The sequence below is a fragment of the Sander lucioperca genome, chromosome 16, assembly GCF_008315115.2.
Source record: "Sander lucioperca isolate FBNREF2018 chromosome 16, SLUC_FBN_1.2, whole genome shotgun sequence".
NCBI classification, from domain to species: Eukaryota; Metazoa; Chordata; class Actinopteri; order Perciformes; family Percidae; genus Sander; species Sander lucioperca.
In genome coordinates this window covers 14192997-14219935 of record NC_050188.1, presented here as the reverse complement: position 1 = coordinate 14219935, position 26939 = coordinate 14192997, and the positions used below count along the sequence as shown (strand labels likewise).

General features: G+C 39.1%; 5 protein-coding genes across 8 annotated transcripts; 3 read left to right on the top strand and 2 right to left on the bottom strand.

Moving 5' to 3' along the window:
* Positions 1-1488: 1488 nt before the first annotated feature.
* On the bottom strand, positions 1489-4055 carry rpz2 (rapunzel 2). Its single transcript, XM_031296129.2, has 2 exons — positions 3937-4055; positions 1489-2669 (listed from the first exon to the last, which is right to left on the bottom strand). Exon 2 carries the CDS (start codon positions 2614-2616, stop codon positions 1930-1932), a length of 687 nt encoding a protein of 228 aa, XP_031151989.1. The 5' UTR covers positions 2617-2669; positions 3937-4055; the 3' UTR covers positions 1489-1929.
* Positions 4056-9364: 5309 nt separating this feature from the next.
* si:dkey-266f7.9 (uncharacterized protein LOC100006223 homolog) lies at positions 9365-12332 on the top strand. 3 transcript variants are annotated; one of them, XM_031296126.2, is made up of 4 exons: positions 9365-9561; positions 10168-10251; positions 10782-11352; positions 11675-12332. In XM_031296126.2, exons 2-4 carry the CDS (start codon positions 10181-10183, stop codon positions 12056-12058), a joined length of 1026 nt encoding a protein of 341 aa, XP_031151986.1. In that variant the 5' UTR covers positions 9365-9561; positions 10168-10180; the 3' UTR covers positions 12059-12332. The 3 variants fall into 3 exon arrangements, with proteins under 3 accessions (XP_031151986.1, XP_031151987.1, XP_031151988.1); XM_031296127.2 differs by having other exon boundaries at positions 9365-9609; positions 10159-10251; XM_031296128.2 differs by having other exon boundaries at positions 9366-9610.
* A 2545-nt stretch (positions 12333-14877) lies between these two features.
* Positions 14878-17276, top strand: LOC116047361 (transmembrane protein 272-like). The gene is made up of 5 exons (XM_031296125.2): positions 14878-15092; positions 15171-15233; positions 15336-15386; positions 15518-15709; positions 16323-17276. The coding sequence occupies exons 2-5, from the start codon at positions 15173-15175 to the stop codon at positions 16583-16585; spliced, it is 567 nt and encodes a 188-aa protein (XP_031151985.1). The 5' UTR covers positions 14878-15092; positions 15171-15172; the 3' UTR covers positions 16586-17276.
* A 713-nt stretch (positions 17277-17989) lies between these two features.
* Positions 17990-20690, top strand: mrpl9 (mitochondrial ribosomal protein L9). 2 transcript variants are annotated; one of them, XM_031296121.2, is made up of 8 exons: positions 17991-18261; positions 18824-18983; positions 19124-19248; positions 19345-19398; positions 19554-19655; positions 19774-19857; positions 20254-20479; positions 20516-20688. In XM_031296121.2, exons 1-8 carry the CDS (start codon positions 18175-18177, stop codon positions 20623-20625), a joined length of 948 nt encoding a protein of 315 aa, XP_031151981.1. In that variant the 5' UTR covers positions 17991-18174; the 3' UTR covers positions 20626-20688. The 2 variants fall into 2 exon arrangements, with proteins under 2 accessions (XP_031151980.1, XP_031151981.1); XM_031296120.2 differs by having other exon boundaries at positions 17990-18261; positions 20254-20690.
* Positions 20691-22319: 1629 nt separating this feature from the next.
* prcc (proline rich mitotic checkpoint control factor) lies at positions 22320-26511 on the bottom strand. Its single transcript, XM_031296118.2, has 7 exons — positions 25681-26511; positions 25523-25579; positions 24842-25330; positions 24161-24253; positions 23872-24018; positions 23705-23770; positions 22320-22979 (listed from the first exon to the last, which is right to left on the bottom strand). Exons 1-7 carry the CDS (start codon positions 25990-25992, stop codon positions 22893-22895), a joined length of 1251 nt encoding a protein of 416 aa, XP_031151978.1. The 5' UTR covers positions 25993-26511; the 3' UTR covers positions 22320-22892.
* Between the last annotated feature and the right edge of the window lie 428 nt (positions 26512-26939).

Sequence of the window (26939 nt, the reverse complement as noted above, 5' to 3'; positions counted from 1 at the left end):
TTTGCTAATAATATGTTGGATTCATGTTAAGACATTTACATTTTTTTAAAAGACTTTCAAAATGTTAACAATAATTTGGTGGCCTCCCTGCAGTAACTCTGAGGACCCCCTAGGGGTCCCAGACCCCTCTGTTTAAAATTAAACTGATTATATTTACAGGGACCAGGGTTTCCCCCGGTGTATTGCAAGCCTGGTAGCCCACCGGGCCTAGTTGCCCCCCACCAGGCCTAAGCCAATGGGATATATTTTGTAATGTAGGTCTATTTTAAGACGTTAAAACTACAGTTACAGTGGGGCGACTCAGTTTGAAACTTAGACGTAGTCATATTTTAAAATCTTCAGTCAGCTTTTAGCTCTGACTAAAAGTGGGGCCCTATGGAATCTGTGTTTAGCTTTTTTTTTTATTCTCAATTTCGCAATTCCGTCCATGATTATGTTATCACAGAAACTATTGGGCTTTATAATGCTGCCATCAGTCTGTGACTGGCCCCAGCAAGGCCCTCGTCGAAAAAAAGACACTTGCCACGTGTGTTTGGTGTTAGTAGGCAGATTTAGTTACCAATTGGTAGGAAATTCTAAGAGACGTGTTCGTTGAATTATTTGAGGAAGAAGAAGCTCGGGTCCAATTGAAGATTAAACAAAAGATTTAATAAAACAGAAATGATGAGAATGACATGACACAAAGCAAATGTTACACTGCAGCTGACAGCAGACTGGAAGACGCTTCCCCTTGTGGAGGTCACATCAAAAAAGTCCAGAATTCACCTCAGTAACCCAAAATAATTCCCTAGAAATTGAGGGTGGTTCCTCAAATGAAATCCCTCCTTATTGGTCAGATGTCATCAAAAGAAAGGTGTTATTTCCCAATCCATGTGTCTTGAGGCCACACCCGGCCACAGGATCCTACCAGTCGGTGTCACTTATTTCCAAACTACCGGAATACGCATTCTTTGTTCTAATCAAGTCTGGCCCAGCAGGGGATGGTTCTCAAAGCTGTTTGAACAATAAGTCTCCTTGTGTGGGGACAAGGAGCTTCTACCTTTATGCTAAATAACAGACGTGACCCAATTGATTTTTTAGAAGCTCGGGAGGATGTCAAGCAATCAAATGCTGATTAAGTGTAGTTAGTATTGAAGCAATCATTTTCCGCCCAGCTGCAGTGTGCACTGAATACATTTAACTAAAAGTATATTGTTTTCAAAACATAAGCATTATTTGAACTTTTTAAAACCCAACACAATGGATGAGCCAGACCAGCTGTTATCTCCTGTTTGCAGTTGTTATGCTATGCTAAGCTAATCTGCATTTCCCACAGGTTATACCCCTCCTTAATGGGTTGAATTTCTTTACATATTGTTAGACATAAAGACACAAATAGTTTTTATGAATTTATTGTTTACCTGGTATCTTGAAAGCAGTTTTGTTTCATGTAGGGTAAGGTATATTCAACAGAAGTATTGAGAGCTGTTTTTTCTAAAACAAGGGGGGTTTAGTGTGTTGTATGGATACAAAGTATGAATTCATGTTGAATTCAGAGCTATGCCCCTATACACAGCCTTATGACAAATGAATGATTGTTGGTATTAGTGTGGATGAAATGGATTTCACTAATATACAATTTTATCGACTAATAATATGTACATTTTAATTGAAGAGATTGTATAAAACTTCAGCATACATTGGCATGTAACAAGAAGCAACTGAAACATATAGTGGTCTCTTTTAAACAAAAAATGACATACAATGTTGATACAATAATTAAAATGCTGCAATAAGAATACCAGGTGCAGCTCAAGAAGTGCACAAATGAAAGCATGGCTTTGGTTTTATTTAGAAATATATATAGGCCTATATTATAACATAGTTTGTCTTTTTTCATTGGTCCACAGCTGAGAGTACAGCTTGTTCCCGGACGTCCTCTATCCACGTTCAGGACGAGTTGTCTTTGCACTGACTGAGCACCTCCTGCATCTTCTGTTGGATGTCCTCAACCCTCTTGGTCCACTTCTCCCGCACTTCATCTTCGTCATCCTCTGTAACAGCTGTGTAGGCCATGAGGGCGATGAGGCCCAGGTGGAACAGGTGGGTGATGTGTGAACAGCGGCGCTCCATGATCTCACGGTCGCCGTTGCAGTTGTCCAAGTACACCTTTAACAGGGGTCTTCCAAACAGCAACTTGGTACCCATCACACCGCGGTAGTACACATCCAGGCTCATGTCACTCTTGTCTCTCTCATAAATCTTCTCAAAGGTCTTCATGTAGCGCTCGGTGTTGTCTGGATCTTTCTTCACCTGCAACACCATGTTGTTGAAGGCAGTGTACTGGTGCTTGATGTACTCCTCGTATTTGCCGTATGTTTCGTTTACCTCGTCGATGCGGATCTGCCTCAGGCATTGTTGGTTCTTTTCAGAGATGCTCTCCAGTTTGGTGTAAAGTGGCTGGAATTCCTTGTCTAGAGCGTGGCCCTCCTCAGTAATCAGGCCTTTGCGAGCCACCCCAACCAGGGACGAGACTATGCCAAAGATGGGGTCAATGGAGGAGGCAAAGGACGACACCTTCTCTACGCAGAACAGCACCTTGACTGCAGTTTTCTTGATCTTTGCTGCATCAGCCATCACTGCTGCTTTTCTTCTGCCACGTTAAGGTTCACAAAAAGTGAGTCCGGAAGCTGGAGAGATACAAAAATCACCATATGTTCAAAATACAATTAGTATAGTTTAACTGAATCTGTACTCTGCATGGTAGCTTCAGCTTCTGACCACAATCCAAAAGCTTTACCAAAAGGATTGGTCACAGAAGGTCTCAAACGTTGCTTCTTTCTGCGTTACCCTAAAAATGTAACTCTTGGCTGACTCTCAGGTTGCTGTTGCTACAACCCACATGTCACCAGCTGCTGCACATACGCCATATTGCAGAAGGTGTCATCTTACAGTCTAATGTAACCGGCAACAGGTCACAATGAGGGTTCATGTTGTCTGCAGTGTTACACAGAGCTTCAACATGTGAGCAGAGGAGGAAACTAGAACTCAAAGTAAATAATATGTAATTATTATTATTATTATTATTATCTTAATTTTTGGATTAATTGTTTGGTCTATAAAAGTAGTAAAGGATGATGTAGATCATCACAGTGTTCCAAAGCCTATATGTTGACATGTTGATGTTGGTTATTTTGTCTGAACAGACTAAAACCCAAAGATATTTAGTTTAATATCACAAAAGATTTAGACCAGCAAAAATTCACACTTGGAAGTGCTGGAACCAGGTGGTTTTTGGCATTTTAGCTTTAAAAAAAAATTACTTGAGCGATTCATCTATCATATTAATTTGATGCCAATTCATTTTTTTGTCAATCAATTAATCAACTAATTGTTGCAGCTAAAGAGGAAACGTGTTGTTATCCCACAAGGAACAACAGAATTAAGCATTTAGTTAAAAAAGAGCGAATATTGTTTTTTGGAGAATCATTTTACAACATATTGTTTAAAATAAAATACTTAAATGCAGTATTACAGATGACATCAATCTCTACTGCATCTTTCTCATAGTTTTGACATTAATCATCCTTCTCATTGTTGTCCTGCAGGAAAAAGAAACCCAGGGTCCAACAGTGGGTGTGTCTTCTTAACATGTTACACAAGAAAGACTGGAAATAAACAAATGGTTACGTGTCGTGACCTTACGATGTATACTCTTTATTCATTTAAATAACCTCCAGTGGTTATTTGGCATCTTTAACTTTAATTAAGGATGTGCTATTTTGTTTGTTTTCGAGCCTGTTTCTCTCATTTCCTGATTCCCAACCACACACGCACATAAATCAACCATCTTTCACGTTCATTTTAACAGTCCTAGCTGACTCAGCTATCAAACAGAGTTTAAACATCCTTTAAATCATAGATTAGAAAGCACTGAGGTGACAGCTGTTTACTCACCAGTGAGAAAACTGTTGGAATCACTCTATGTACTGAAGCCGTCTGACTTTCCTTTCAACCATTTTCCTCCCTAGTCAAACGAGGACAGCCCCTTCCTGCCAAATAGGGGCGTTAACACGAGGAAGTGACTCATGCATGCCGTGTGCTGATTGGATGAGGGAAGATCCTCCAGATGGACTGCGGCTGCAAGATCCAACCACAGGCTGCAGCACAGGCAGTGAATGACAGGGTATGTTTTTCATTGTGTTGTTTTACTCACTGGTCCCCACACCTTCCAAACCAGTATGGGTGACCAGATACCACAGAGATTATCAGTACACAGAAGTAGAAGACAATGTCACACTTTACAACCAGGAAACAGGATCGCTTTTATGTCTGAGTATTACTGATAATGCCAGGGTCAGTTTTCCCAAATTACAGAAGATTTGTTTTCTCACTTATAAAAGACAAGCGGGTGGATTTGGTTGCATTTGCCAAGGTTTTGAAATACAATGGAATTTTTTTTTTTTTTTTTGCTGTGTTCACAGCATTAAAAATTACAGAATAGAATTTGCCTCTCATTCACACATTTGCATGGTCTTTGAAACTAAAATCTTAATATTCACAATAACCAAAATGATGTAATTATGATATAAGGTGCAGCTGAAGTGTACATGTAAACAGGACATGAAATATGGCACAACATACAGTATGTTTAAAACATTTGACAGCAACATTTCTTTCCAGAAACAATGTCACAGCTATCATATAAAAAGACAGAATAAGCTTGTGGCCCCATGGTGAATACATACATACAGCATTCATAGCCAGGATTTCAGAGATACTGAGACCTTCAGTTCTTATTCCCCCAGCACACCCCCCAAAAGAAATTCTCCGCAATGCTAGAAAGTAATTATGCTGGAGGATTTATTAAAAACCTTTATTCATTTATTTTTTTTATTGTTATAGTAAGGGTTACAGTACAAAGTAAACTCCACCGCAGCTCATTAAAACCCACAAATTCTTAGAAACAATTCCGAAGACATGATCTCTGTGTCCTCAAACGTAGCTAAGGCCCTGACAGTGTTACATCTTTCCTTGATTGCTAAGAAACTGGGAACCACTTGGTCTTCATCATCACTTCTTAGCACAGCAGAAGTCTTCTCTTGAAAAGGTATTAACACTTTTTGACACATTTCTCACATCTTTTTTCAAAACAGTTAACACAGATCTCATAGAAAATGTAATTATAGAGATTAACTGTGTTAAACAAAAGAAAACATGTATTCAAAACTGATAGAAATGACAATATGAATAATTATGAATCTCTGATGCATCTGTGTGAAACTCCTTCGCACAACTCATGAATCAGCAATCAGTCTTAGACTAGGTTAAAACCTAGTATATGGCTGTTGTGGTCCAGCCACAAAGAATGACATTACAGTGTTTCTCTGTTTGGGTGACATTCTTTTTTGGTTCTTTGGTGAAGAAAGAATGCAGTTAAAAAGCTGTACCATAATGAATGTTCATTGTTTTCTACTCTAGGTGCTCAGTGTAAGTCTTACATGTCAACGACAGTTCATAAACACGGAAATACTTGCACACAACAATAAAATTAATAAAGAAAACTCATTTTTTATTTAATGTCTCTTTTGTTCCTTTCTTTTTTTAAAGGTAATTCAACAGGGCATCTAAAAAAACGTGCAGGTTCCAAGTGCAGCAGGGTTTGTTTTCTCTGTAAAATCATCTTTGGAGAAAAAAATCCAAAAATAATCCATGCTGTGATATGCTTGCTTGCCTTTTTTTGGCACATTCTGTTACATACATGTGAAGTACAAACACATGGCACATGCATATAGCATAAATTAAGGTTAAACTAGTTTATATTGAGCTGTATTTTGTTATCCATTGTGTAACTATTGATTGAAAGAATATATTAATTTGACCACACGTGTTGTTTGAAGTAAATATTTGCTTTGACGCATGTTTTTAATGTTTTGTGAGTCACAGAGCATTAGTAGAGCAAACACAACATTTCATTTCAGTTCAGGCGTGTGTTAACTGTTTTGAAAATGTAACTTCTGAACGTAAACCTAAACGGGGCACCATTTGAAAGGGAACTAAACAGGCTTTCCAACGGTATAATATTTATTGCCAAAAAGCATTGTTACCACAGAGAACTAATCTACCAAACACAAATGTCCTTACTTTTTGTGCTAAGTTTACAATGTGTTCAAGCAAATGAGAAAAACTGTGAACAAAGAGAATTGTTATTATTCTGTATTTTTGCGCTGCTGATAATAATAAAAACAATCAACTCTTTGTGTATAAAACCTAATCTGCATGAATACACTGAATCACGCAGTTACTTTAAAACAGAAATATTAAAACAATGTTGATACAGTAGCCAAAATTATGCAGTACTGAAAGTGCACAAACAAGTGCAATCATGGCTTTTGTGATATACGATACTGTACTATGATGAGCTGATTGACTGATTTATTGTTGAACAGCTGACAATATGAATTTTATTTACCACCAAACCTGCAGGACCGTCTCTCTCGTTTTTTCATGTTCTCTTGAAACTTCTTCTGGAGATCCTCCCCACACTTGGTCCACTTTTTTCCGAATATCATCCTAATCATCCATGTCATACTCAAAGGTAATTTGAAGTGCTTTACTTAATGTTGAAAGCCTTTTGTACTTGAGGCATACAAAAATCTAAAGCCAAGTTTTGAAGATGTATTAATTTGGTGCCATCTGGTGGTAGTATAAAGAATTACACTGTGGCACGCTGCAATACATGACTGTCTCCTCCTCAGCTTCTTGTATACCGAGGCACCTTACCTTAAATATTTATATTGTGTCAACTTCACTAGAGGCTTTAACAACAAACAATAATCAAATGAATTAATGTCAAATCACTTAACAGTATTGTTAATACAGTTACTGATAGTGGATAGTGTATCATTAGCTTTAAGCACACATAGAAACACATTTTTATGGCTCTCTGCCAGTGACAGATGTGACCTGTGGCATTATGTTTTTATAAATTTGGCACAAACATCCACTTAGACTCAAGGATGAACTGAATAGAATTTGGTAGATAAAGGTCAAGGTCACTGTGACCTCACAAAACACATTTTTGGCCTTAACTCCAGAATTAATACGCTAATTATGACATAATTACGCACAAATGTCTAACAGGATCAAATGATAAAGTGATGACATTTGATATCCAAAAGGTCAAAGGTCAACTTTAATGTGACATCATCATGTTTTGCAAAACTTCGCACTTTTCTGGCCATTAGTCAACAGAAGGGGGAGACATTTGGTCGCATACTGAATTGGTGACACTAGTCTTGAAAATGTGATTGTTTAGATCTTTTGTGCTGCCGGGTTAAAAATGTGTGTGAAGTATCCATGTAAAAATACACTTAATACTTTTTATTAAATTCCTTCAAAGTCTTCACTACATATATTAAATGAGTCTGGACATACATGGATGTAAACTGCAATTTGACTGGCTGGCGGAGGCATACAACTGCAAAGTGGTATTTCTAGTTCCATTTGCTTTACTGTTTATTTTATAGAAATAAATGTGTGCATTGCTCTGGTAAAAGTAAATAAAAGCGTGATTCCTTTCCAGTGTTCACCTAGCCTGATTATTTAATAGAAACTGGAGGAATTTCCATTTTGGACACTCTGGATATACAGTCTGTATTGACAGCTAACCAAATATTTAACAGGACAAGGACAAGTCTGTTATGTAATATTTGACTTCCCGCATAGTGATATGAGACAAAACAAGAGAAACATCTGCAGACTTTTCCATGTGCTACATGTGAACACACACACACACACACACACACACACACACACACACACACTCACACCAGATACACTTTCCCTGACCCCTCGGAGCTCAAGACTTAACACTGCCTCAGTCTGTAGCCTCTGAGGGATGAATTACTCTGTTGGATGCTCGTCCAAAAATATTAATTTCAAGCATATTTGTCATAATGATGTCACTCATACAGTAGAGGACCCCTGAGATATAATCCGCTATATGTTTGGCAGATAGTTTATCTGATCTGTGAGGGAGCTGCAGTCTTTCTGAACCTTTGAGACAATTTGAAATATGTACAGTCATGTCGTATAGTTATTGGTTGTGTGGACCCCAGGAAGAAAAGTTGTTACTTCGGTACCAACTAATGGGGATCCTAAATAAATAAATAAATAGTGTGACAGCTGCTTCTTGTACCACGTGGTGAGGTAACTTTATTTTTGTCATCCATCAATCTGCTTACAAAAAAATGTATGATTTAATTGTTTAATACCATCATTGTAAGTTAATGCAATATTTTCTTTAGAGTGCAAGCAATGTTTGTTACAATAATACAATAACAACAATAATAATACAAATGCAGGAACCATTTAAAACCACAGACTACTGTCCCACAACTTAATGTTTTTTAGTAGTTTTTGCAGTTGTATCATTATGTTAGGTTATTAGGTTAGGTTTTGTAAACACCTGGTTCAAGTCAAACAGTTCCAGATGTTTACCAGATATTAACATTAAACCTAATTTTATGCATAACGCCTTTTTGTGTTATATGCTTTTTCTTTATGGTTTTTTATAACCAAAACAATTGAATCTGTATGTGAACTTTGAGACTTACTAATATAACATAATTACAGAAAAAGATATACTCCTCCTCCTTGTTGGGTATTTGATATTCTTAGTGCTGAGTGTTTCTGTAATTTTGTCCATTTTTCTTCATATAATTCAATTAAAACTATGGGCAATCGTAGTGAGCCAAACAAAAACTCAAATACTGCTACATTTCTTTTAGTAATTTATTCTTAAAATAGCCTTTTATATACAAAAACATTTGTGTAGACCATACTATACTCATATCTAAGTCAAAACTACACGAGGTCTCTCTTTTGAAATTCTTACTTTTGTATTGATACACATCTTATCAATATGGGGCCTATTTTTGAGCTTTTACTAACTGGTAAGGAACACTGGGAAAACATGCACCTGTAGTTGATGCACATAGACAAGCCCTTAATGATGTAGTAACTAAAACAAATTATACGAGTTATAAAGTAATTCTGCTGACAAGATTCAAATTTGTATTTTAAATCATTTTAGCCTTTTACACTTAACTCTCTGAATAGTTTTTTTATTTATTAAATAAGACTATGGCAATGTTACAGCAAGGCAAACATCCTCAATGTGGTCTTAAAGAAACCTTTAGCACTACATTCACTAATTCATAGGATTTAGTTTGATCCACTTCCTTGACTTGATTTTTTTATGTGTTTCTGAACCACAATAAATGAGGGGCATGATCAGATGAATAGCCCTCACACACAAACACACCCCTCTACTCCACCCCTGCTCTGTAACGTAGAGCTCAGCTGCTCCTCTATGGTATTTCCCACAATAACATCCCAGGTCGACACACTGACTCTGTCATTTTGCCTCTGACCCCCTCCACTCCACTCCACTCCTCTCTCTCTCTCTCTCTCTCTCTCTCTCGCTCTCTCTCTCTCTCTCTCTCTCTCTCTCTCTCTCCCCTCTTTCTGTCCCCAGACACCCGGACCGGACAGAGGACAAACAACTTCTGGTTTCAGGTATAAACCGTCCGGAGCGGACCAGAGCACCACATCATAACGTCAGCAGGTTTGACCCAGCAGCTGTGGACGGTTTGGTTCACTTTTGGGATTAAAAAGGTTTAAACCTGCCATTGAAATGGCCTGGAGGGGTTAGCTGAGGTCGACCTCAGCTTAGAACGGGATCGAATTGTTTCCACTCTTTGTTTGGTTTATATATTGGCCGACACTTTCATGAAGGGAAAGTGTTTTCCTTTTTTTTTTTTAGTAATAGGCAGGTACGTGGAAGCCTGAGAGAATTAGAGCTGATTGGAAATTTAGTTTTACTATCATCTACTTTGTTTTATTTTCAACAGATATTGAACAAATATTGATTTATTAAAGTTAATTATTAAAATTATTATTATTAAAGTAAATAAAGCTCTTGTGCTGCCTGTCTGTCGTAAATGTACAGTATGTTTTGATTATTGATCTCATTGTTCTGTTGACCAGTTTAGTGATAGTTTATTAATAGATATATTATTCTTGCACTGACTAATTAAATGATCATCTTATTGGCCAATTTGTAACCTATGTTACATTTAATTAAATGCTGACCTCAGTTGTATTTTTCTTGCTGATCATCAGAACTGATCAATCAATGATGAGAGGCATCAGAGGAGGTCCAGTGAAAATGCAGAAGCTGTTAATTGAGCTGATGGTGCTAGTGGGGTGAGTAAACTGAAAATGTGTCAGATTGATCATTCTGACACACTAAATAGTATTGTATTCATTCACATAGATTTTAATACAATTCAATTCAATACAACTTTATTTATCTCAAAGGCAGTTTTACGCCACAGCTTATCACTCAACAAGTCAACAAATACACACACAAGGAATAGGAGAAATAAGAAAAAACACTGTTAATTACAAAGCTAAAACAACCAAAGGCTATAAGTGAGTACAAATGTATTTATTTGCATTCCTGTGTTATGTTTTGTATGACATTTTATTTTTATTATCATTTATTTTTACTTGAGTAACAATTAAGAAATCCATCAGCTAATTCAAACCATGCAACTGCTTAAATGTTTTTTTACACATAAATATAACAATTTTAATCACCAATATTGACAGTTAAACACCCACATCATGAACAATAAGACTCCAACCTTTGACAATCTCTGAGCACAAGAAAAGTCTCCTGTGAAAACCTGAATTATTTACTACAAAGACTATGCATCTCTCTTATGTTTCAGAGTCATTGGTTTAAGTTCTGGTGCCGTTCAGAGACCTGACTATGATGACACACCTAACCCGGAGTTCCTCAACCCATCCTGGATGGCCAGCATCCCCGATGATCAGCCGCTGTCTGAGGTCACCATGCCTGGGACGCACAACACCATGGCCCTGTACGGCGGTGTGTATGCTGAGTGCCAGACCTGGAGCTTGGCCTACCAACTCCGAGCCGGCGTCCGCTACTTAGACATCCGTGTCCGGCACATCAAGGGGAACCTCTCCATCCATCACGGGGTGTCCTATCAGCGGGCACACTTTGGCCATGTGCTGGAAGGTGTGGCTGACTTCCTTCAAGAGTATCCCAGTGAGACAGTGCTGATGCGTTTGAAGGAGGAGTTCAGTGAGACGTATGACATATACGGTGCTGCTGTGGACTACATCCATCGTTATGCTCACTGGGACCTGCTGTGGCACAGCCGGCTTGTACCGACCATGAGAGAGGCCCGAGGGAAACTCATCATCCTGCAAGACTTTTCCGGGCCAGACTTGGGGATGCGCTATGGTTCCCTAGACATAGCTGATCACTGGAGGGTATGAAAATGTATTATTCAAACATTTTTCATTACATGTTTCCAATAAAAAGATATTTGAGTTTGGGTGTACCATTACATCCTCCAAGCATGTATAAACTGAGGGGAATCTGTTGTCAAGCAGTGTAGAGAAAGACACAACTACAGCTTGGTTTGCGAATATAGCGGTCAAAGGGTTAGGATCAAAAACTGTGCCACGTACATTTGAAAGGATATGACAACCCCCTGGCAAACAGGACCAAAACATATGGCAGTGGGTGCCCGCATGGTAAGCAATTCATATTCATGTTTTTCAGTTATTAAACATTTGCTGTTCCTTGTAGGTACCCACACTACTGCATGTGGAGGAGAAATGGCAGAGTGTCTATAAACATCTTGAGGCTGCACCTGTAGGAAACAAGGCCCAGATTTTTCTCACCTACAGCAGTGGAGCGGGTGTGTTTGCGTACCCCAGAGCTGTTGCTCAGCGCATCAATGCACAACTGTACGGCTACCTGAGGGCCAAGACGGACCTGAACCAGCGCTTTGGAATCGTATGCATGGACTTCCCAGCTGCTCCTATTATTCAAATGATCATTGACTTCCAGCTGAAAGATGTCATAAAGACAAGACAGGCCTTTAATGCAGTACATAGCAAGGCAGGTTTGAAATATACAACTTCTTCACTGAGAAAGAAGATAATCAAACATGTTACTGTTAATGTCTAGGCCAAAATCAAGTATGAGGGAACAGTAGACCGGTCAATGACTATACAATCAATGAGGCATCACTATGGACACCAAATACTGCAGTTGTAGCTTGGATTCAATAGTTGTAACCTTACTACTTTACTGTATCAAACATGATCTAACCTTGGATAAAACTTCTCATTGTGTGTTGTGTCATTCACCAACGATACTGGAAACAAAATAAATGTCACATAAAAATAAATAATACAATTTTGTTCAGGAATAAACGGCAGTGAACACTGCATTATAACTGCTGTTTTGACACATTTTGTGAATATACAATATCACCAGTCAGGTAACTGTGATAAATAAGCCAAAATAAGCCACCTTGGAAAAAGATGTCCAGTCTAACAGCTGATACAGATGTATTTGCAGAGATCACTGCCAGGTTTTATGTCGCTATCAGGAGTTATGCCTATGCCAGGCATTAACATCCTGTTCTGGCTCGTTGGAGTGTGAGGTGGCGGCCTAGCCTAGAAATCTAGACGCACCCTAGCGGCAGCATGGGTCTGGCTTGGCAGGCTAATGGTGGCCAGCAACAAGTGTGTCAACCTTTGAATCACAAACCCACTTTAACTGTCACACAATTTGAGACACATTCTTACTAACATTTCAACTTGGCTTAATTGTCTTTGCGTGGTTTACTGTTACCTTTAAAAAAACATTTTTTTATTATTTTACTCAATACTTTTTAAAGGCCCACTCTGCAAGTTTTACACATGAAAAGAAAACTCCACCGATTTTACACATCAGTGTCTGTCTTTTTATAGATATTGGGGAGTACTACTGCATATGCAAAAGGCGATATGTTCATTTTTAAAAGTGGGGATTCACCTACGACTAGTCTATATCCACGACGTTCCACTTCCGGGACCATCCTCCACAGCGCTGTGAAGGAAGGTCTGGCAATGCGAGAGTAGCCCACGACAAGTCTCGCTTTGCCAGACCCTCCTCCAAAGCGTGCTGGAGGAGAGTCCGGCTACTCCACATAGCATTCGGGGATGGGAGGAAAATGTGCTCTGGTTTATTGTCATTTCTTTAAACCAGTCACAATTGTCTTGGTCTATTGTACCGGAGAAAAGCCGCGGTGCCGCTGCTAAATAGGCTCGGAAGGAACTTGTTTTGGTGGAACATGTGTATTTAAAAGTTGTTTTATGCAACAGAAAACTCAGATTGAACAGATAGTCTAGCTAGCTGTCTGGATTTACCCTGCAGAGATCTGAGAAAAGGTTAACCATAGTCCTCATAAATCGACCGGAGTTTAAAGCTTTAGTGCGTAACTTTTTGATGTTAATGAACGTCCGTTACATTCAAGCATTGCCAAATGAGTTGATACAAAGTTAATTAAGACTATCAGCTCCACACAACTCTCTCTGGATTTCTCAGTATGGCTATGTTCAGAAGATTGTGTCGTCCGGTGACTTTCCCGTGCAGAAGCTCGAGTGAAGATAATTACCTCTTCTGAAGAGTCCATCATGTCCTTTAATCCTCCGTATCCTCTTTGGCTACTAGCAACTGTTTGGAGGAGGGGTGGGGGGCGCATGCACGATCACGGAAGGCTTGTATCATGTGGACGCGCCGACAGTGTTGTTGTCATTACTTAGAATTCCTCATGGGGGAGACAGAAACTACGCACCATAGCTATAAAATGCCAACACAAAGGAAGCCCAAGGCAACGGATTTCTGGCCTAATTTTTTTTTAAACCCCTCCCCCTACCTATATAGTTAGAGAATATTATAGATCCGAGATTTAAACTGACAACGGAACTTCAGCACCATGGATTTTTCAATACACAGCACAGTTAGGCTACTGATATTTCAGAGCGTACCCCCTCGAAACGCCTACAGTGCGTATGTAAATTGCCTTAAATGATGTCACTTGAGGCTGAAGAAAACAAGTTTGAAAATGAAAAAATATTAAGAACGTAAAAAAAGAAGTAAGCCTGCTCCTCATTTCAGGCCTTTATTTCCATAAGACACATGAAGACATGAGAGAGGGGGAATGACATACAGCAAAGGGTCATAGGTCGGAGTCGAACCCACGGCCACTGCGTCAAGGAGTAAACCTCTATATATGTGCCCCTGCTCTACCAACTGAGCTAACCCAGCCACAGCCTGCTCCTCATCTCTGATCGATGTTACATTAGCTGCTCCTAGCATAACACCCGAATCTCTGACTGAACTCTCTGTGAACATGTTGCATTATGGGTAATGTAGAAGTCTGTTTTTGGCAAGAATCTAGAAACTAGATTGAAAACAAGCGGGAAATTGGCCATCACGGTTTACCTGTTTAAAACTCTTAAATGAGGTTTATTTCTGAAGATTTGATCAATAATTATTTTGGCATTTACTTGTTTGTTCCAAACCAACCATTGTAAAAAGCAAGCCCTATTTCGTGTCAAATTGAAATGCACTTTTTAACAATCATTTGAATATTATATATTATTCAAATAAGACTAACATAGGCCTATATTAATGTTTAACCAACTGCTCAGAAAACTACAGAAAAAATTAAATGATCAAATGTGTGATGCAAGTGCACCCTGTGTAATTACTAGCACACTGATGAGAGCTGATAATACAGCGTTTCCTGTCTGTGTAACTGCAAGTGCATCACATTGTCTTCAGTGCTGGATTGCATTAATTGACCTTCATGCTGCACCATGCAATCTATGCAATTTATTGACCAATGAATTTCAAAATGTAAAATTTCAGAAAAGTGTGATTTGCAAGAGAAATAGGACACCTCGTGACTGGTTTGTAGCTCAAACCACACTTTGCATGCAGATAGTTTCAGATAACAGACTTTTATCATTATTTCCTCCTAGTTAAACACAGAGAGTGTTGCGTAACAGCTGTTGAAATGCATCGACTTGAAACAATATGTCTTAACATCCTGCCAAAACAGCAAAGAACGTTAAGAAGTAACTAACGCCGACTCATGCTACACTCATTTAGTTAATACTGGAAGAAGAAAAAAGGCTTTAAAGTGTCTCCATTCAGAGCTGGACAGGTACGGTATGACACTGCTGCTGCACTCATCTTCCTGTTGATGCTTGTGTATAATTGTGACAAGACTTCTTTACTGCAGATATGAACCCGTCGCCACAGTCCGAAGTCAGGCCTCAGAGTGCCGTGCTGATTTCATCACTTGGTTAGAAGTCTTTTCTTCGTTGCACTTATACCTGCCTTCTGCCTTATTTTATATTTTACTGTTATGCCAATCCTTGACCCTCTCCCTCTTTCTTTCTCATAGTTGTGGTAAATATTATTTGGTGGATGGTTATGATTGCAGCCATTGGTTTGGGTGGGTTTACTACCGTTTGATCACAGCAACATTTTTCTGATTTTTGACAGCAAGCAGTATGTTTTGCAGACTTTTTCATGATCCTTTGTTAATATTGACATTTCTTCTGGTTCTGGACACCTGCTTCATAGGGGCTACACATCTGCACGATTGTCCAGTACAGCCCAACATCCCCATTTACCTCATAGTGCTGGGAACGACCAGTCTCCTCTCTCTGTCTCTGACCTACACCAGGGCCAACCCCGGGGACGGCATGGTTTCCATCATGTGCTCAGTCTGCACGGTCATCCTGCACCTCTTCAGTTTCTGCTGGTTCATTGCAGGTGGGAGAAAATGTCACAAAGATGTTGTGTTTATGCCAAGATAAATCTCTCTGGACTCTACATGCTTGCATGGAATCCAACAGTAGTGTAAAGTAACTAAGTATACTCAAGTGCTGTACATAAGTATTTCATGTGATACAACTTTATACTTCTACTCCACTACAATTAAAAAACACATACAATGCTTAGTTTAAAGCCCCTCTTAAGTATTTATTTACAACATTAAATTTAAAGGCATGTTTTCAGGGGCTTTAAAGTTAGACAAAAAAGAGTTTAACACTCAAAATCTCAAGTAGTCTGCTCTGTCAGTACTGTGTAGGTGTGGTTTTATTAGATTTAATCATTTAATCATTTGATTGACAATGACCAAATAACCCACCAACTGTCATCTAAATCAGATTCAAATGTTAAATCCTGATCCTTTTTTTCCTCAAACATACTTTAAACCAGTGAAAACAGCACAGGCACAGACAGAAAATCAAACAGTTTGTGTTCATGTTGGACCAGATCACTCATAGTAAAATTCTGATTGAGAAAATATGTTTTCAGGGCCTTTACGTTCAGTTTAGTTTGTAGTCTTAACTCTAAATTAAATAAAAATGTTCCCCTGTAGGCACTATCTGGGTTTATCCTGTCTATCCTCCCAGCTACACACCAGGAACATCTCCATACTGCCACAGGACAACCTACCAGTTTGCCTTCACTGTCACCACTCTAGTGTGGGTCGCTACGACTTTCATTTTCTTCTGTGGATGCTGCTTCGCTCTGCTGACCTGCTGTAACACTATAATTGCAGGACGCAGATTGCTGATACCCAGCCGCTTTAGTTTCTATGGTGCGACAAGTGATTCTCAACCCACTGCCGGTGATGTGTGATTTTAATTTTTGTCTTCAAATGTCTAAGGAATTTACAATGGGTTTGACAGGAGTGAAACTTTTCCCAGATTATGACAGTAGTGGTCCTGCTGCTGAGGTTTATTTGTGTTTTTTTGGTATTTTTTATAGTTTATAGTTATATAGTAGGTATAACAGTTTAGGGAATCTACAAGTAAAAGTATTTTAAACAGCAGCTCTTAAAACAAGATTTGTTTGCTATCTTTCTGTTAACACTTGGTGAGTTGCCTTACTTCACTTGAGTAACATTTTTGCAACATTTTGATATGTTGGTTTTCTGTAACAGCACACAAGTTGCTGAGCTGAGGCCGGTCTGTCATTAAATATTCTCTACAGGGTGTGTAGTCAAATATAAAAACGGCACTGTCACATCCATAGACTGTATAAAATAGGTTGACACCAACAGTCAACATTTGAGCCGATACAAGAGAAGTTGTTAGATAATCTAGTGGAAGCTTATATTGATTCAGCATAGAGATAGATAATAAATTGTTATTGGTAGTGTGTTTTTATATTCTATTATGCTGTGTGTGTGTGTGTGTGTGTGTGTGTGTGTGTGTGTGTTAAATGTTATTTTCTGCAGTGGAATAACTTTTCTTGATTGCACCACTAAAGATGGTATATTGTAACAATATATTGTGCTGTATGGCTTGTAAATAAAAGTTTGATATGTTGTTTGCATGATTTAATTGTGTGAAAAAAAGTTCTATATTCCACATAACTGATGTTTTTAATGAATCCCTGGTACTATTAAGCACTCAAGGATTGTTTGGTTGTCTTGTCGGTTCAAAGACAAAAGTGTGTTGCTCTTGAAACTTAGAAAAGTTGATGTCACTGACACATTGTGGAGTAGCTTACATCACTGCATCAAAGGTGAAAAGTTAAACCCTAACCACTGAAGGTCGGCGAAGACAAGACTTTCAGCTGGTGTTAAGGTGCTCTATAATAGGGCACACTGTATGCATTCTGGTGCATTTGACATAACATTTAATTTTGCTCGGATTAATTACATATATAGGCCTATACACCCTATTGTATATAGGCTACTGTATGCAATGATGAATTGCTGGCAAATTTTTCTCTGCAATCCAGAAAGAGTAGCTAATTGCTGCAGCATAAAAAAAGAGAAATAAAAGACCAGAACCAAAGATAAGCTTGTTGGCTCATTGTTTTGTTATGTTGTGAACTATGGTTATAAATTAACCATAAGCTTATAAACGAATTGCATTTAAAATGTTAACATATTCAGTACAAACGAAAAAAGAAAACTATTGAATAGCCTGAACAGTCTGATTTAGTCACCTTAGTTTAATGTTTACAACACAGATTTTGACATTTTCCAATGTGATTACTTTTAATTCAGGCTTTTTCCGCGACTACTAATTCAGCCGGTGGGGTCCTTTTACGTCACTCAAACAACGCCAGTTAGCTTGTAGCTAACATACATGCTGCGGTTATTTGACCGGTGATTGAGGAATAATTTAACGTTGGATGTGCCTAAGCCCAGACTGCATTGAACTTTTTGTGATTTATCTCATATGAATAATTAAAAGTGGTGAATTACGGTCTTAATGAACATGTGGAGCTCAGGCCGCCGTGTCCTTCACGATCTGCTCAGTCAGCCGGCTGTCAGGAGTTTCTCTCTGAGTCCTGCTCAGGTAAGTGTCTCTGCACTTTTTTAATCAAAGTAATAAATAATCTGCGAGGGTTTTAAACTGCTTTAACTCAGGACCGTGATTAATGAATCTGTTGATTATAGATTTAAGTCTATAAAATGTCAAAGTTGTGAAAAGGATTCATCATATCTTCCCAGAGCCTTTGTCTTTAAATCCTGAATTTGATCAGACCATCAGTCCAAACCCCAAAAATATTTAATTAGCCTAAAAGTGACACAAGCACCCTGCATTATATCTCAAAATTTACCTCATCAACACATTGTCAGCGTCAATCGATATGAGCTTTAAATAAAAATAGCTGTCTTTGCAATATTCTTTTATATATGACATGTAAACTAACAGAGCGTTGTCAGTGGCGAAATCTAAAGAACTGGGTCCACAAGAACATACTGGCCCACCTTTTATTACCTTTTTCTCACTACTGTTCTGCTGGAGAGCCATAAAAACAAAGATAACAAACCCACACAACTAACATAAACTGAAGTTTTGTGACGGCTACAAGACATGATAGCAGAAATAAAGTGTTTGCTGGATGTTTCCACAGAATACAGTTGTGGTGGAGCGCTGGTGGCAGGTGCCCTTATCTAAAGTAGGCAGTCCGCCAAGGCTTCACCCTCGAAGACACAGAATCTACAAGTTGGTTGAAGACATCAAACATGCTCCCAAGGAGAAGATGGAGCTCATCCTGACTCAGACAGTACCCAGTGAGTATCTACAATGCTCTCAACAGATCACATAAACCTCAGATTTCAGAGCTGTCACAGGAAGTAAAACAGTTTATTTTAATTATTTTTTTTGCACCAATGGAACTCTTTACATTATTAAAATAACGTTGTCCTTACAGAGCTCGGTGGACGAGGAGACACCGTGTTTGTGAAAAAGTCTGTCGGCAGAAATAAGCTGCTGCTCCAAGGCCTCGCAGTGTATCCATCGCCGGAGAACAAACAGATGTTTGCTGAGGAGTTAAGAGTGTGTACTTCATTTTAACACTGTCATTTATATCCCCACATATTGGATAGCAATGTGTAGCTGTTGACCATTGTCACCTTTTTTTTTTACCAACAGCTTCTGCGTGAGGGGAAGCCAGAGGAAAGAATCCAAACCCGCACTGGACAATTGGTGAGTTATCTAAAAGCATTTAATTGTTTTCAGATTTTTACTACTTAGGTCCTATGCTGGAATCAAGAGATGGAAAGAACAACATCCAAACAGCTGTCAGTTTTTTAACAAAGGTTTCCTTATGTGTTTTTTTTTTTTTTTTTTTTTTTGTACAGACAGTGGAGCTCCTTAAACGCTCCAAGTTAAAGATATTTAAAATGCCTTCGGATGAATTCCAGCTCACTAAAGAGGTTGTCTGCAGGCAGTTTCAAAAGAAGGTATGGCCGTCTTTGTCTCTCTTCTCATTCACTTTTTTTGTCCTGTTTGACATCAAGTAAGTGCTTCTGCTGAACATACAATTAATTGTTTATTTACTTTAATACAACTTTTCCTCAGCTGGGAGTTGTTGTGCCACCTCATGCACTGAGTCTCCCATTTGAGTCAGTCAAGGACTCTGGTGACTACTGGTGTGAAGTTACGGTAAGAATGTTTTTTTCAGTGCATCATTTTATTATCAAACATTTGCAGCAAGTGTAGCTCCACGCTATAGATGTCTTTTTAGTGGCTAGCAGAAATTTATTCCAACCAACTAGTGTTTAAAATGTTAAGTTTGTTTACATATGGGTACTGTGTGGTGCAAGAAAAACACGTTGATATTCTTGCAAAATGCAGTAGCCACAAAATGGCTAACATTTTCTGTAGAGAATTACCTTGATTCTTAACGTTTTGTTACTATTACTATTTCTCCACCAAGAGCATGTCATGTCACCCTCCCACACCTGGAAACCATTAAAAACCTCATTAAACAGAAGCAGGTTACGGCTGTTATTCTACCAAAGACCAGACTACTTACTTTTCATATTTTTTATCTTTCAGGTTAATGGAATTGACACAGTTCGCATCCCCATTTCACTGGTGCCATATGAAGACCCGTCTGCAAGTTATCAGCGACAATTGAAAACACAAATGCAGCAGCCACAGACGACCACAGACGTCTCAGAAACTTCCGCTGAGGGGGAAGCCGCTGAGGAGGTTTCTGCTGCTGCTGAGGGGGAAGCTGCTGTGCAGACTGTTTCTGATGCTACAGTGGAAGCTGAAGTAGGTAAAGACTCCGGGAGTCAAGTTAGTGAAGCTGCAGCCTTAGCAGGAGTCTCTGCTGATCAAGATGAAACTGCAGCAAGTACACAGATGAGTCAAGACACAACAGCACCACCAAGTGACAGCCCGAAAAAAGATGACTCCAAATGAAGATGTGCATAAAACTACAATAAATATGGTTTACTTATAATACACATTATACATGCATAAAAACAGTTGTCTGCGTCATTATTAAATTATTTACAATTACAAATTTACAATTACATGTGAACTCTAAATTATAGTTGGATAAACTGATCTTTTGTAATCTTACCGTATGTATATCATAAAGATAGCGGACATAACCAAAAACTACCCAGTTGTATTCAGAAGTATGGAGCCAGGAAAGACAAATATTTATTCATTAATTTTAACTGCACAACACGCATAACAAAATATAGTATAAACAAAAAAGGTTTTTCCCAGCAATGCCGTCAAACATGTTAGTCACTGATTTTGAAAAGTCAGTGCCTAATACAGTTGTATGCTTTGTTAATCGTAACATGAAAGCAGCTAAGGTCAATGTTAATTAAACAGATATGTAATTAACCAGGGTGTGCTGTGAGTGCCTGATTAATTTTAAAGAAATGTTATTTCATCCAAACACCCTTTGCACTGTCCAATAGGTGTGGAGGAAAATTAAAAAGCTGGAGCTCGCAGTAGCATTCAGCCTCTGAGTCTCTAAGTTGTGTGTGACGATATGTATTCAGACTGTCAGCTACTTGCTTCGGGCTGCCATGTGTGTAAATATGCTCTGACACACGCTCTACATATTTATGAAGTATGGAAGCTATATATAAGGTATGTTTCTGCCAAACGTTCGAGTCAGTTTTAAGGCAGATCAGCTTGTGCATGTGTTGATACAGGAATGGTGGCCGACTACAGAGCCGCCACCACACCGAGACATAGTTAACATATGAAGCACTCTACAAAATCCATGTCATGACATATAGTGCATTTAGCAACCTGGCTCACGAGTTTACATTTGTATTCTATTTTCTGCTTGAAAAACATATTGGAGGGTGGACTTCTGATTGCTTTTTTTTAAAGGAGGAAAAAATTAGAGCCTGAATAAATGTCAGTGCTTCAGTGAAAAGCCATTTAAAAGGCTTAATTGCAGAATGGGAAAGACTGATGCAAGGACGATATTCACATCAATCAAAGAGAGAAAGCAGAAATCTGCAATATTCTCCAAGGATGGAGAGATTGGCAGTGTTTTTGTTTCTCCACATTAAAAAGTTCATAGCAGTTTCCCTTAAAAGTTTTTTTTAAACATTTTGGCTCTCCGGCAGAGAAAAAAGCCACATACACAAATTCATTTTGACGGCAGAATCTTCCTATAATTGGAGCAGCGAAAAGAAATAGTTACAGCCTCCTCTCAACCACCTAAAATAAAACATCAGTTTGAAATGAATGGGATTGCCATTTAGGGCATCTTCAAGAGGCTAAATGTGCTGCCTCGCTGCCAATAGCACAGTACTAAAAAGTAATTGGTATTTAGGAGAAAAACTACTGAATCTGTAAGATGCATGCTGGATGCAGCCAGGTAAAAAATATTAAGTTCCTGTTTCAAGTTAAAATCAGATGGTTCTCTGGCCTGATGGTAGCTAAAGAACCAGCTGAAAGTGAAATGCACGTGTGGTTCTCTGGCAATATATTTATGTAAAACATCCTTAGAACAGATGTAGTTGCAGGTATGCTCTTTCACAACTTTGAAGTTTTCAATGTAAGACCATGAAGTAAATGAAACAAAACAAATAGGGATGAAATACAAGTCATGAGTCATTACGAGCAACTGCAGCATATGTATTCCAATATCACCTTTATTTTATATTACAAAGTTGTTGATTCAACGTATAAATATGTAATGCCTCACAGCTTTTAACTGACTCCAGTTCATTTCTCTCCGTCAACATTTTACTAACATTTGTGTAATTGCCAGAGAACCAAACCTGTTGCTGAGTCATCTGTATTAAAAAAAAAAAAAAAAAAAAGGGATTCATACATCAACGTTCGCTGTATGAATATGCATACACGTTCAAAGGAAAGCATTTATAATGGCCGCTTGAGGGTCACATTACGTCATCTCTGCCACAGGTTTATTTGTATGTATAGAGCCTATATTTACTGTAAAAGGAATCTGCTGTGGCTGGATTTTTCGTACAGAAGTTACACCTTATGAAACAATTGACCAAAAAAACTAGTGAATTATAATTCAACACAAATACAGGAGGGAGGGCAGGAGAGAAAATCTGTATTACAGTGTGTATAGTTTCTTCCGAACAAGTTTCCCTCATTGTTTAGGGAAATCTGGAAAGCTCTACTCTACTGTCTGATGCAGGGTTTCCACATGCCACCAATAGTCCACAGTATGACATTTAGAAACCGTATTTGGCCTGTGTCTGCCGGCGGGTTAGCTTGTTGTCTGCCCAACTGTTCTTCAGCTCCAGCTCACGTTCCTTTGCCTGTGAAAGAAGAAAATTGTGTTTTCATTCAATTTCAAGTGCTACAACTATCAAATGCTTGTAGACCGTGTGGGGTGTGCACACAGTATGCAATTCTAATTATGGGGTTCAGACTACCAGAGATATCTGGGAGGAAACCTGATTTTAGAGAAGCCAAAAGCCTGAGTGCGTACACAGACAAATGTGAGCTATACATACCAACCAGCTTAACAATATGAATAAATCCCCACCCTATGCACAACTTTGAATACCATCCAGGGTGTGTAAAAATAAAACACCCAACATGATTGTATAGCCAATTACTCTCAATGTTAAACAAAAAGCTACAGGCAAAGTTAATAGAAATTTGGCTACTATTTTTAGCTTGTTTGAATGCCTTGTGTAGGCTTGTCATCTTGCAGCAACACAATGCTTGATGTTTTCTTTGTAAAAACAAGCTTGGCAGCCAACAACTTGGAGCTGAATGTGTTGGTTGGTACAGAAACCCCGACTCACACCATGCTCTGTATCACTTTCAAAACAAACTGGAATTTTGCCAGGTCGGTCTACTAGAAGCTCTTGCCTTAGCTACAATATATTGTTTGTTTGTGTGTGTCAAAAGAACTATAATGTAGCCTTTCAAGGACTACACAGACGTCCCCACGGATGGTGGCAAACATGATCAGATGACAGAATTTACATTGCATAAATATGGTAAGTATAATATGGGCTTTAGCAGCACTCACCTGGTGAATGAGATAGGTTATCTGATGCTTGCGTCGCTGTTGTCCTGTAGGCTGTTCTCCTTTTTTCTGCAGAAATGAGAAGAAAAGTGGATGATACATAAAGTAAAATGTGTTGTAGTGACGTTTCTTAGCAAAATTGGCTAAGACTTGAGATCTAGTCAGGTCACCTTGCTGAAGGACTGACGGGCCTGCTTCTCTTCTGTCATGTTCTTGGTCATCCACTGCTGGTTGCCACTTAGCTGGTCGTCCCCTTTGATCTCCAGAAACTTCACCTCCTCTTTGCCCCTGTTCCGTTTCCCTTGCAGCCGCATGAACTGAAGCACAGGAAGAAAATGCTCATATCAGTTAAAGAACGGTTTTTAACCTGCAGCTGCTCAAATTATCAATAATTAGCCCTATTTATTAAGTATGGAGTTATATAGCAAAACAATACAGATAGAAGAAGAAACGTCTTACCGCTTCATCATCAAACATGGCAGAGTTGCCAGGCTCTTCAGTCTCTGCCGATCCAGCATCAGGATCTTGGTAGTATGTCTCGTTATAATATCCCTGTCAAGAGAGAAAATGTTGGGATGTCACTTAAAGTAATGTTCCATTTCCACTGTGATTTGTGTCGGGAGGCCTCTGGCTTTCCCTTAACCAGTAATGCGTTGGGATGCAGACAGCCTTTCTGTGCAGACTAATGGATACTGTGCATGGTTAATGTTTCTGTATGGCAAAACAAGGATTTCACTGCAAACACTCGACAGACTTGAGGCTATAAAGACAAGAAGTTGGCTCTGTAGCCTCCATGTATATTTGTTGGTATTATTTATGGATGTTAAGGTGCTCTTCTTGTATTTGTGAGTGTGTATACTGTAAACAGTATCTGTAGCATGTGACTAGATAACATGCAAGTGAATGCATGCCTCAACCATTCATAAAGTAAAAGCTTCCATAATTGCACTCAGATCTGATGAACTGACTGACATAATCCAGCATTAACAAGAGGACTGTAGAACTGGATTGGCCTTTTGTTAACATATTCTTAAATACTCCAGTTAATCTAATTACTCAAGTAAATTTGAACAGTCAATCTAAAGCTATTCGGCTGACGTGTATATATGCAGTATAAGATACTTTATGAGTCATGATTACCTGAGGGAGAGCTTCTGGGCCTGCCATGGGCTGGTCAAACTGAGGATATTGACCTCCCCATGCACCAGCTCCCTCATGGTTCCCTCCGAAGTCGAGAGGGGCATCTGACTGACCCGGCTCATCTGCATCTGCAGGTGCAGGTGCAAGAGGTTCTGCGGGGGCTGATGGCTCAGGGTCTAAGATTGGGACGACTGCAGGAGGGGGCTGGGAGCTCTCACCCAGAGAAAAGTAGTTCTGTGGGGTGATTTCCTCCTCGTTATCCTGGTCGTCAGTGGCTATTTGTCGAGCCAGCTGCAGGGCGGCTGATTTTGCTGCAGCTTTGATTGCAGAGGGAGACGCGCTAGAACCGAGCAGACCCTGAACTGGCGTTCCAGGCTTGGGCCCTTTGGGTTCTTGGCGCTTGGTGAGTGTGTAAGGAATCAGGGGTCTATCAATCTCCTTCCTGGTCAGGTTTTTGGGTTGTGGTAGAAGGGAGGAAAGGCCTGAACCCTGGAAGAGGAAAGGGATATGAATGGAAATGTCATATGTTGGGTCTGCAAGCTGAGCAAGCTCTGTTTCAGTGGAAATCATTTTAAAAACAGGTTTAAGTGTTCCTTAAACCATCTTCAATAAAACCAACTGGGGTATGAACAACAATTGAGGTGACTGAATGTAACCGCAGACAGTGAAAGATCCTCTTACCTGAGGATGTAGTTTCTTCTTTACTGGTTCATCATCATCATCATCATCAGAGTCTGACTGTGGGCAAGAAATAGACAGATTATGAATTACAACCAGATTACATACCACAGGAGCTACAATATATAAAAGCAAACGTTTTTGTACAACTTAGTACTCACATCCCGTCTCTGGATCTGTGGTACAGTGATCTTGACAGGCTCTGTTCGCTTCCTCGGCTTAGGCAGACTAGAAAATAAGACTCCTTTAGATGGCCGAGGATCTAGGTCATCGTTTGACGTGTTGTCCCCTGCTGAACAGTTCGCTTTTGTCTCCTTTCTTGGCCCACCGTTTCCTCCTGCCGACACTGGCTTTTTAGGAGCAGGCAGGAGTGAGAAGAGCCCTCCTGTGCTGACTTTGCTCTGCGGTGCGGCAGAAGTTGAGGTTTCTTCTGAGTCACTATCATCACTGCTGCCATAGGCGACTAAAGACATGTTTGCTGATGATATTAAAAATGATTAATCTGCAAGAACTCGTGGACATGGATAACCACTTTCCCTGGATTTGGTCTCAAGAAGCCGTACTCACACTTTCCGACAATCTTACTTCAATTAAAGGTACGATAATCTTTGATAATAATAGCCACAAAGATAATGAAATAATTACGAGTGGGGCTGTAGTAACAAGAACAACACAGCAGGGTAAAAAGAGTGCCTCACGGTAAGCTCATTGCATGAAAGGATTGTCCCAACTTCACAGCGCTAGCTAGCTAACGTTAGCTAGGCCGCCGCAGCAAACGATATTAGCTAACTGGCACTTTCTTGCTTCGTCAAACTAAATTCGTCTCAGATCTGTTACTGCACATAATATGACATCGGATGGTGCTGCAGGTGTGATTAAACAGCACAAAACTGAGTTTTTTTTTAGTCCCTAGACTCCATCAAAACATTCGCCTCGATCGTTCATGATTAAAGAAACAGGCTGCGCAGCTTTCTGCGCAGCCTGTTTCTTCTTCTTCTGTTTGTTATAAGTTGGTAAACAACTTCAGAGCATTAACGCCCCTAACGGAACAAGTGTGTATAACCAGTGATTGTAAAAGGTATAAACATCAATTTAACGTTACAGTATCTGAAAAAAATCTAATTTAGCAGGTGATTAGATTTGGACTTACACGGAATGTGTGGGTTTTAGCAAACAGCATCGAGTTGACATTCTAAAACTAAAACGTACACATGGTGAGTGTATTATAGGCCGATTCCAGTATTTTTTAGACTTAATGTGTTTAAATTTGACTATACCTTTAGTCCAACAAAATCATATATTAAGATATGTGCCCCATTTTATTCTTGCTAGTTTAAGAAGGTTTTGAAACACAATTTAGACCTTCAGATTAGATAATAAAATTCACAGAAAGGATTATTGAATGACTGAATAAATAAAA